Consider the following 11,781-nt stretch of genomic DNA (forward strand, 5'->3'; position numbering starts at 1 on the left):
TCTATCTATCTATCTATCTATCTATCTATCATACTACACATCTATCTATCTATCTATCTATCTATCTATCTATCTATCTATCTATCTATCTATCTTTTTACTTATTTTTGTCTATCCATCCTTGTAGTTTTGTATGTATGTATCCATCCATCTATCTTTTTATAGTAGATTTAAGTATTTTAAGTGACTGTAATAAATGTTGTCATTCATTCCAGGGTCAACTGCGCAGAATATTTTCCAATATTTCTTGCTGTATTATGGCTATCAGGGCTCTTCTTTCATCAAGGTGACTAAAATTATAATTTTCTTATTATTTAGAAAGAAAATTGATACTGCTAAGTACAAGTGTCATTCTTATCCTTTCTTCTCTACTTAGTGAATCGCTGAATTGAAACAAGGATGTAGGTAGCACAGTATGATTTAACTGGCCCTATATGTCTTCCACTGTCATGAAGTACAGACAGGGATAATAGTCCAAAGTCTTGCTCTATCAATTAAAATGAGTAATTGTTGTTCCAAATCATATCTAATAATCATTATATTTACAAATTTATCCTGTATGATGATAGCTGTAAACACTTTTTAAAGGTGTTTTTGAAGAACTTTTATGGTGTGCAAATACCTTTCATATCTAATTGACTGATAAAATGCTAATTAGGAATGCTTAATTTAATATTTTGGCTAACAGGTATAGTAAATGCAATGACTCACCATGCCCAGTTGAGTTTTTTAGCCTTTGATCAAAACTGAACAATGAGTCAAAAAGATAAATTTCATTAAGGTTTCACTAGGTCAATACATAGCTTCAAAGGTATATTTTCATCTTAATGACCAAAAACCCACAATGATTTAGACTGGTCAATTCAACTAGGGATTCTGTGACGGATTGCTAATAAAATTACATAAATATTTGCAGTTCAAGAAGCTTTTCATTCCATGGGAGAAAAATATGAATCATTATTTGTTTTTGTACTGTGCCATTCTGTTCTATGGAGAGGAAAAGGGGCAGATGGAACAAGTGACACCCCGCTAAGCTCTTCTCCCTTCACTTCTATGACAGGCATTTATTGCCTATCATTAATGAATCCATCTGGACAGTTCCATGAGCCACATCCGCTGTACACATGTCAGATTCTCGTCCGAGACTAAGTTTTGTGGTTTCTATGGGTCTCCCAACATTTAAAATATACAGTAAATGCAGCTTTCAGACTATCCCAAGTTGCAGAACTCTGTCAGTTTAATGGTTTATTTTCTTACCAGCTCAGAATTTTCTAAGTATCCGGAAACTCTTTCAGGATATCTTGTTCCAGATTAAATTAATGGGGAACAATGGAAAACTGTTATCCCTAGGAGTCAGTATGCAATTTCACTGCCAAAGTGTTTAGCAGTGATTCTGATGAATTGGATTTTGTACTTACGTCCTTCCTGATGTGAATTGCAAACTATTTTAATCAAGAGTTCAGTGACCATATAAATGCATTAGACTTTAGGCCAAGTACACTTATTATAGTACAAAAACATTGATAGAGTTGACAGATCTATAACAATCGCCATTTTCAACCAGGAGGGAGGTGTAATGCTAAGTCAAGCTCTGTATTAATGGGTACAAATCTTAGGGTTAATTTAATGCAAGTTTTAGGGTTGTGAAGTCAAACCTTTCCATAAGGCTGTCTCACTTGCAGGGAAGCCAGAAAAATAGACACAGGAAGAGGAATGCTTCTGAGCCACATTTTTCACAAAAACGATCCGAGTTAAAAACATATCAAAAGAAACAAGCATAAAAAACGTATGTAGATACTGGTCTAAAGAAGTTTGTTCTTTTACTGAAATATGTTTCGCTTAAACAAAACAAAGTTTAATTTTGCAGAGGCTCTGAGAACCACACAGTAAGTGCCAAATGTGCATAGGTTGGGCATCAGGAATTTAGCAGTCAGCATTTTTACTTCCTGGAAGAAATTGGCTGTGTTCACAAATATCCAAACAATATTTTAGATATATGTGTTGTCTCTCACTGTGTCACTGTGTTAATAGTAGAACCAATAAATGCCTGTGTAATATTAGTAATCTATATAAAAATGAGATTTTGATACCTGATACTCTGTATCTGTATATATGAAAGGTCAGAGTGGGTGTGCACTATTTTTCTAACACAGCTCATGCAATGTGCATTGTGTTGCATGGAGGTGTGATTTATTTTTTTAAGTGTTCTACAGAGTGATGGCAGTGCCATTCAAATTGCGTGTATAATATATTTTTTTTCTCTTCTTTTAAAAGTTCCATTCTAATAAATCTTTAGGAGAGTCAATCACATATGATCATGTGACTCCCAAACGAAAAATGCCAACTACATTTCACTGCATTATGTTAAAAACCATGTATCTACATAGGGAGGTAAGACTTACACTTACTGGTAGGTGCTAAGCAGTTTGTAATACCTAAAGCAGACCTAAACTCATTAAACACAAAGTCACCAGGGGGTGACTTTTATCTGGCTATTTAGCTAGCTCATACACAGCACTCAGCGTTCATGCATCATGTCTCCACTGGTACCGAGACCCTAGTTTGCTGAGCAATTCCTTTATACCTGTTGGTTACTTCAGTGTTCCTGTGTCATTTGTGGCTCCTGTTGCTTCCAGTGTCTCCTATGTTCCCTGTGTCTGCGGTGGCCCCTGTGTCATTGGTGTCTATTTCCTGGATCCCTGGTATTTTACCCCTGGCTTGTGACCTGATCTCTCTTGTGTGCTGCCTGCCTTGACCCCGACCTTCCTTGACATGTCTTCTACTTAGTGATTTGGTACCATGTACCTCACCACTGAGGCTCTGGAGAAGACCCAGTTACTGTTTAGACCTTGCGCAATGGCCCTTCTCAGGGTTCACACCATTTCTGTGCAAGCCATAGCGTCCCCTAGTGGCCATGTCTCCTCAAGTTAATGACCATGAGTTTTTTCTCATCACTAGTAAAATACCATAATTTTAACATAGGCTTGTTCCACATACTCACTATATTAAAAATAAAATATAAAAAAGAAGATATCTTAGAAGATGAATGTTGTTTGAGTTCTAACAGTTATGTCCTCACCGCATCCAGTAACAGAAATCTAGTCCCATTGCACAGCTAATAAAGAAGACATTTACATTATTTTTGTAACTGTGATCACAACTGCAAAATGCTATAGTGATGTTTAGAAGATGTGGGAAATATGAACTGACCTATTGCCTCTTTGCATTTTGTTCTTTTTTCAGGCATAGCTGCAACATGTGGACTTCTTTACCTGTTTGCCCGATATCGATATTTTAAGGGCTACAGTGCTTCTCCACAGGGCAGGTAAATTAGACTTAAAATTGTATTGTATGTGATGTGACCTTAGTGTCCACTGCCTTATAGTGTAACAAAATGCATCAGACATTGGTTAAATGCTCAGCACTAGAATGTAAATCGGCATTTTCTGAAGGGTACGTATCGGTTTTATCCTTTTTTTAGTCTAAAAAAAAAAAACTTCAGTACATCTTGTGATAGATGCATTTTTCCTTGTACTGAAAAATACTGAGAAATAACAGTTATGATGCCAAAAATGTGGTATGGATGTGTTTTATTTAGCACAAATTAATTTATTTTTGAAGAATTGCAAGGGAAGTCCTACCCTGCTTTTTATCTCCTCTCCCCCTCTTCATCTCCATAACTTCTTGAGCACAGGCTGTAATTAGCTGACATGCTTCATGCTAAATCAACAACTATTTATTTCAATTTTTGACCAGATCAAATCTTTAATGGTATATTTAGCAAAGCAAAAAATAGAAAATAGGAGGGTTTACGTAATTGTTAGGGTTTACATACAGTTTAATACTTGAGTACACCTGAAAGGTTTTTTACAGCCCCTTTTTTTGCTAGCAAAGTATACTCTGTATATTGTTCAGAATTGTCAGATCTTGATACAACTAGGAAAACAGCTGAGTACAGCTTACTACTCTATTTACCTGGGGAAGGTGCAGGGGATGTCTTTATAAGGAAATAATCAAACTGGATGTAAGGCTGTCAGCTTTTACAGCTTCATCACACCACTGAACATCGCCTTGGGGAGATACTACATGTAAATCTTACCCATGGCACCCCAATTGAGAATGAATGGGTGAAGCAGTGAGAGGTTCAGTACCATCTTGTGAGAGCAAACAGTTATTTAAAAGTATAAAAATGAATATATAATAATTTAAAGAAATACTCCCTGGAAAAAAAAACTAAATTAGCATTTACTGCATTTTTATTTTGTTATAATATTGTGCAAAATGAAGACCATTCCAGAGAATTGGGGCAGCTCTAGAAAAGCCTTGGAGCCATGCATGATGAGGTTATGAGTGAGGAAGTCATTAGTAGGTCATTGCAGCAGTGCAGAGAGCGGCTAGGGGGGTATTTTTCTACCAGGTCAGAAAGGTAAGTGGGACAAGAACTGTGGAGGGATTTGAAGGCAAAGCACAGGAGCTTGAATTTGATTCTAAGGTGAAATGGAAGCCAATGAAAAGAACTTCAAAGAGATGCAGCTGAAGAACGGTGGGAAGGATGGATGAGTCTGGCTGCAGCATTCCTAATAGATTGTAGAGGAGAGAGTCGGGTTAGTGGAATACCAGCGAGGAGGATGTTACAGTAGTCCAGGCGAGACATGAGAAGAGCATCTACAAGGAGTTTGGTGGTCTCAGGGGACAGGTAGGGGCGGATTTTGGATATGTTGTGCAGATGAAAGTGACATGACCTGGAAATGTTCTGAATATGGGGGATAAATGAGAGGGCAGAGTCAAAGGTGACACCAAGACAACGTGCCTGAGGGGAGGGCCGAATAACAGTGTTGTTAACAGTTAGATATATGTCAGGGGGGGATTTGGAATTTGAGGGGGGGATGATGATGAGTTCTGTTTTATCCAGGTTGAGTTTCAGGAATCTGTCAGACATTCATGATGATATGGCCGACGATTTGAGTGTTATCAGCATACAGATGGTACTGTAAGCCAAAGGAGGATATGAGACTACCGAGAGAGGAGGTGTACAGAGAAAAGAACTTACAGAGGAGGTGTACAGAGAAAAGAGAACTGGCCCAAGGACTGACCATAGGGGAACACCAACAGGGAGGAGAGTGGGTGAGGAGGAGTTACCATTAAAAGAAACTTGAAAGGAGCGGTCAGACAGATAGGAAGCAAACCAAGAGAGAGCAGTGTCACTGATACCAATGGAGCGCATGATTTGTATTAGAAGGGGGTGATCAACAGTGTCAAAAGCAGAGGAAAGATCAAGGAGGAGCAGGGAAAAGTTGCCTTGAGACTTAGCTCTGATGAGGTCATTGGCCACTTTAGTAAGGGCTGTTTCAGTGGAATGGGCAGCTCTAAAACCAGACTGGAGGGGGTCAAGGAGAGAGTTGGTGCTCCGATAATGGGTGAGTCTTTTGTAGACAAGGCGTTCAAGGAGTTTGGAGACATATGGGAATAGGGAGTTAGGATGGTAGCTAGAAGGTAGGGAGGGGTCCAGTGAGGGTTTCTTCAGGATAGAGAGAATTATGGCATGTTTGAAAGCAGAGGGGTAGATGCCAGTAGAAAGGGAGAGGTTGAATAGTTTGGTTAGGGCGGGGGCCAGGGTGGAGGAATGGGCACAGAGTAGATCAGAGGGAAATGGGTCAAGCGGACAGGTAGTAGATGGAAATGATGAGAGAAGAGAGGAAACTTCATCCACAGTAACAGGGCTGAGGGAGGCCAGTGATGATTTACAGGTGGATACTTTATTGCATGTGTAACAATACCTAATATGTGATGCACAGGCATAGTTTATGTACCCTAAATAACTACTGAAATTTTATTCCACAAGGTATCTTTTTTCAGAAAATATGTTTTGGGGGTTTAGGCATTTTTAAGTAAAATTACCATTTAGCAATTTTGTGAAAAATAAAAAAATTTAAAAATATGGCTCCAGTGGCATGATTTGAAGCATATTTATATACTAGTACTTTACATTTTGTACTACATAAATCCTTCCAATTTTAACCTATTTTGAATGATGATGTAATAATGGAGTATCCAAGGGGTCTGGAGAGGATACACTGGGAAGAGGGGAGAGGATACACTTTCATCAGTGAAACTGGGTGATCCAGCAAACCAGTGTCCAGGATTGAAAACATTTGCTAACAAATAGCAAGTGACTTTTTAGAAATCCATTCAAGGTTTGCTGGATCACCCAGCTTCACTGATGAAAGTGTGTCCTCACCAGCCTTGGAGAGCTTTAATAAATCAGGCCCATTGGTTGAAACATTCCCTGGTGCAGAATCAATAACTGCCTTTTAAACACATGGACCTGAATGATTCTCCACCAGGTAATGTTTCAGAGCATGTCAAGTTCACTGCTTTATAAATAGACCCCCAAGAATATAGCAGTTATTTTCAAGCACCCAGTGAGAAGATTCCTTTAAAAGTGATTGTCTGCATGTTCAGAACCTTCAATACCAGCATAATGAATTGTCATTTGTTACACTTGGGGACAATAAACCCACGTCTCACTAAAATCATTGCAACTGTATTTGATCTTCCTTTGTCTAAATGTGAATAGCTGCAGCTGGGGAGGAAAAACATTCCAATAATCAGTACAAGTAAGCATATATTTTTTTTAAAAATCGCCAACTAAAGGTCCTTTTCCTTGTTGCTTCCTGCTGCTGGTTTGTTTGGGCCAGAATGGACAGAGAGCTCCTTCCTTGCCAGGCTAAATGCTCCATAGCTTGGTGAGACTTTAGTTTCAGTGGTAGAAACGTTCACTAGAGGGGACTACGGGGGGGGGGGGGGGGACTACGACTGCCCATCACAGCCATTAAAACTTGCCTACTTCCCCCAGTGACTACAAGTATACATGTAGCTGCAATGTACAGCCTGTGTAATGTATGAATTTAGTATAGTTTGTGCAGCCTGTGTACCTGGTAAAAGAATAGGTGGTGTTTGTATAGTCATATATTTTATTACATCTGCAGGCTGTCTATAGGGGTGCTGACTGGTATGTATTTGTAGAATTGGAACCACTAGGTCAGTGTAACAGCCAAGAATCTATTATTTTAGAACATAGGTCTTTAACTCCAGTCCTCGAGGGCCAGGATCCACATTTATTTTCAGTTTATTTTCTATTTGTAATGCACATATGTATAGGGTTTGTTATTTAAATAGTGGAGTTTAAACATATTTCTATTGTGAGTTTATAGGAAATCTGCAAAAATCAGTTATGTAATGCAATACCATCCATAGGTTGATGGCTTCTGATTGGGTTACAATTACAAGAATAGGCTGTACTGTATATGATGCCAATTATTTCTGGTAAATTTACTGATTAATTGATGTCCTGGTGATACAGTGTTTAAAAGTGACAGGAAATCTGCCTAGTGAAGTAAAAAATAGAACCTGACTAAAGCTACGTACACACGTCAGATTTTTATCGCCCCGATAATCGGCATCGGCCAATTATCGGGCGAAAATCTGCCGTGTGTACAGTCGGTGTCGTCCATCGTCGACGATGGACGACCGACCTGCCGGATCCACGGACGATGGACGACAGCCGATCCTAATGAAAGGGAAGGGGAGAGCGCGCAGCAGGGTGCCGCTCCCTCGCTCTCCCCCTCCCCTCTCCATAGAGCATGAACGGTATTGTATGTACAGCACCGTTCATGCATCGTGCACTCCCTTGTCGTTGGAAAGGATCGTGAAAGATCCTTTCCAACGACATAAATTGGAAGTGTGTACGCAGCTTTAGCCTTTAGCACATATTATTGGACAAACTATTTTGGGTGTAGTTGTGCTTTATAGAATAGGCAATTGACCCTTCCATGCCCCCAGTCTGTACATACTGTAAATGATTCTCAGCACAATACCCCATGCTAGATATAAATATATGCTACCCTTTAAGGCCCAGCTGTAAACACTTTAGAAGCTCTCAGTCCTGTCACTAGGAGCTCTGGTCCCCACTAACATTTGGTAACCAGCTAAAGTGGTTTATGATTGTGTGTGTTCATTTTGTGATTAAATATTGTATAGAGTATGGACTCGTCATTATATAAATTAAGCCTGAAAATGAACACTGTCACCTTCAGGTAGCAGTGGCATCTGCAGTGTGTTATCTGTTTAATACTGGAACTATCAGATACAAATAACAAAAAAACATATATTACCTACAGCATTATTAAAAGCTAACAAAAATGTGTTTGTATTACAGTACAGACTTGTATTTAAAAAAAATGAAAATTATTTAGGTATGAAAATTAGTCATACTGCTCTTTTTATAAAACAGACAATACGACATTCCCACAAACATTCCATAGTGGGTATCAGTTACTGCCATTGAAACATGGACCTGAAAGATTCCCACCAGGGAATGTCTGCAGGAATGTTAGTTTCCGTTTTTTATAAATACAGCCTTTAGTGTTATTGTCAAGTAACACATACTAGCACTGCTAAATTTGGCTTGGGCACATGGGCATTAATGAAGAGTTTCAATTCTACCACAATTTAGACATAACAACCCTTGTAATAAAATGTACTTTGCAGATTGGCTGTCCCGGTATATTTATTGTATCTGAATTTAGTTTTAATATCTGTTTGTCTTTCCTTCTAGATTGGCTCCAATGTATCTTAATGCTGGCATTCTCTGGTTTATGATTGGCCTTTCAGCAGTTGGCATACTTCATGTTCTTTTTTCCCACTTCCTGGAACTGGAGGTCTTTTGATGTTGCCTAGTTGAAGCTAATGTAAAAATGCAATGTAATGTTAAAAAAAACTTGTCAGTACTAATATAGTTTTGAATTAGCATTAGTGATACCAGAGAGAATTGGGCTGATCTTGCAGCACACCCATAAAATGAAAGAATCGTGTTAGGTTCACTCAATGAACAATATATCTAACATGTTAGGTAGCAACCCTGGTCAAATAGGCAAATACAAGTACCACCCTTTAGTTTCTTAGAACACTCTTAGAACAGCTTTACCTAAAAGTATTGGTGCTTCAGTGCAGTACAATGGCTACCAATCCAACAACCCTGTGTGGCTATGTTTTTGCTGGTGTCTGTGATTCTTCTGTGGAAATTTCCCTATTTTAAAGCCTTACCTTTTATTTTATGTGACCAAATGGTTAGCAAAGCTCATACAACTTTATAAGTGCTTGGGATTATTAAGTGCTTTAAGTGCTTGGGATCCCCAAACACGGTGGATTTCCCTGAGGTTTGCTAACCTATTGCTCAAGTTTAACGTTTACAATGTAATTCAGATAATTCAATAAATTATTTACTAAATAAGGTATCTAGTAAATTAATTATTGAATTATCTGAATAATACTGAAGTATGAAATATTCCCTATTTAAAGGTGAACTCCAAGCAAAATGATTTTAGGATTTTGATACAGTCAGAAGGGGTTTTTCAAATGTGTGATGCTATCTGTGTCCCAATTGGAGAGATTTCTCCTGACTTCCTGTTTTTTACCGTGCCAAATAAAGATGAAGGAGAAATTTCTCCAATGTGGACAAAAAAAAAATTAAGCCTTTTGCTGTAGGATTTCCTCTGGTTTCCTGTTTAAACACACTTGTCTTGTTTACCAGGCTATGCTGATTTTCTTTTGTCCATCTGAGCTCAATAGAAGACATCCCCAGCTCCAGTAATATAATCCAAGACGTGGATGTTGTCTCTCACAGGCACTGCCATATAGGCAGCTCTTCTATGCAGGGCACAATTTTTTTATAAATGGAAGAAAATATGGCAATCCTGCATTAAAAGGTCCTAGAAATTCTCTATAATTTTTACTTGAGTAATATGTTTATTTTTACCATCAATCCACTTTAAGGTAATAGATGCCAGAACACAGTGAGGATTCATAGAGGCTGCTGCCATCCAGTTTTGAAGCAGGCAGTGTGTTTTTTTAATCACTTTCTGTTTTTTTTTTTTTTTAATTACTATGTGTCCGCTTTGGTCCCTTTGCATAGGAAGCCTGATAACCACCTTCCCTCTTTGCGTCTGCTTTTGTGTAGTTGTAGGCTATATACACTGTACAATTACACAGATAAGAGTTCCAATTGTTGGTGTTGTTCCTGTTTTAGTTTTCATCACATTCTGTTTTTCATTAACCAAAGGGTAGCAAGCCTACCTATTCATCCCATCCATGATATGCTTAATAATGTTCTGCTCACCTTTAGGTTTATCAAAGGGTGGAAAAGTACATTTTTCTTAACTTACTCTTGACTTCATAATCGTTGATGGCTCTGACAGCCTTGCTAACTCACAATAAAATCAAGTGAATCACCCAGATGCACAAACCTCCTTTGATTCGACTTGAGCCGGCCTCTTCCTTGCATAGTTGCTAATTGCATATTTTGTAAGGCAATCCTGATATGTTCATTGATGTAAATTTATATTTTTATGTATTTGTTACTTTATCGAAAAAGGCTGTTATCATTTAAAAGCAGATTTTGCACAGTACTGTGTCTTGTTGTACACACTGGGTATATTTATATTTTCTTTGTATGTAAACATGACCGAGTACCACATCTCTTCTTCTGTAGGCTTGTTATAGCTGGTATTATTTATTCTATTCTGTATGCATGTTACATAGTGACATTCATCCTGTATTTGGGTGCAATTTTCAGTATCTGCTTTTATTTTGTATTCTACTCTCTAGCCTTTGCTTGTACTTTATGTTTGGTATACTTGTTTGGTATATATGCTTTTTTTGCATGTATGGATGTTTTTATAGCAATTCCCTGCCAAATATAAATAATAATTTTACAGAATGCCCAGCAGTTTTTCATACATAGAAAAAACATGACACAACTGTGGGCCGTGCAAATCATTATTGTCTATCAGAATAGTATATACTATTATATGTTATACTGATATATATATATATATCAGTATAACATACTATAATTTGATGTTCTCTGCAGCAAAAATAATTCATATTAGTGTATTTCGCATTTTAACCCAACCCAGAGAGATCCCAGCTCTTTATTATGTCTGTGATAGCGACCCTGTTTCTATACAACTAACCAGCGGAAACAAGTGGTAAATGGCTCCGCTGGATTCTCTATAAGGATGCATATGAAATTACCTATTTAGATGGAGTTTACAGTAGCTAACAGTAACACTATTTCTTCTTACACTACTAATAATGACAAAGGAATATAACATTTTACATACACATTTAGTATGTAGTTATCAGAGTGTAAAGAAAAACAGTGACGAGAAAATTATCAAAACATCAGTTATATGTATCTATTTGTGATAAATGTTTTTTATATACTGCTTTATAATAGGTGTTTACATTTCAGTGTTTTCTTTAGAGTTCCATATTTTTCATTCCATGTTTCAGTCTATTTTGAATGTATGTAAAGTCCTTTAACAGTAAATCCCATCATGCCAATAAACCCCCTAATTATGTCATACATGTAAAAGTATGTTTTGTAAGAGCCTAAAGATCATGATCCATGTCATGTTTCTGCACCATCAGTGTTAGTTTAAAGGGAACCCATATTTAAATAAACTTTTTACAAGTAATAGTACCTATAGGATGGTGTTATTTATATGGTCCTAGTCGTTCAATCAATCACAAAAAAAACAAAACCGGATTTTTTAAGAAATTTAATTTTATTAGGTACCAACAATATTAATAACATTTTTTTCTCATAACATAGTACAATTTTTTTCTACAACATGTAATAAAATCATTTACAGCACATATACTTGTTTTCAATAAGCATCAATGACATATATTAGTATAGCCATATTAATACATTCC

At 37.4% G+C, this 11,781-nt stretch overlaps 1 protein-coding gene across 1 annotated transcript in view; it reads left to right on the top strand.

Moving 5' to 3' along the window:
• LTC4S (leukotriene C4 synthase) overlaps window positions 1-11,545 on the top strand; it is a 19,922-nt gene extending 8,377 nt beyond the window's left edge. The window contains exons 4-6 of the mRNA XM_072400593.1: window positions 216-286; window positions 3,244-3,325; window positions 8,618-11,545. Of these exons, the coding sequence (XP_072256694.1) occupies window positions 216-286; window positions 3,244-3,325; window positions 8,618-8,729 (265 nt within the window). The 3' untranslated portion in view covers window positions 8,730-11,545. The remainder of the gene's footprint in view (window positions 1-215; window positions 287-3,243; window positions 3,326-8,617) is intronic.
• Window positions 11,546-11,781: the final 236 nt, after the last annotated feature.

The sequence above is a fragment of the Pyxicephalus adspersus genome, chromosome 2, assembly GCF_032062135.1.
Source record: "Pyxicephalus adspersus chromosome 2, UCB_Pads_2.0, whole genome shotgun sequence".
Lineage (NCBI taxonomy): Eukaryota > Metazoa > Chordata > Amphibia > Anura > Pyxicephalidae > Pyxicephalus > Pyxicephalus adspersus.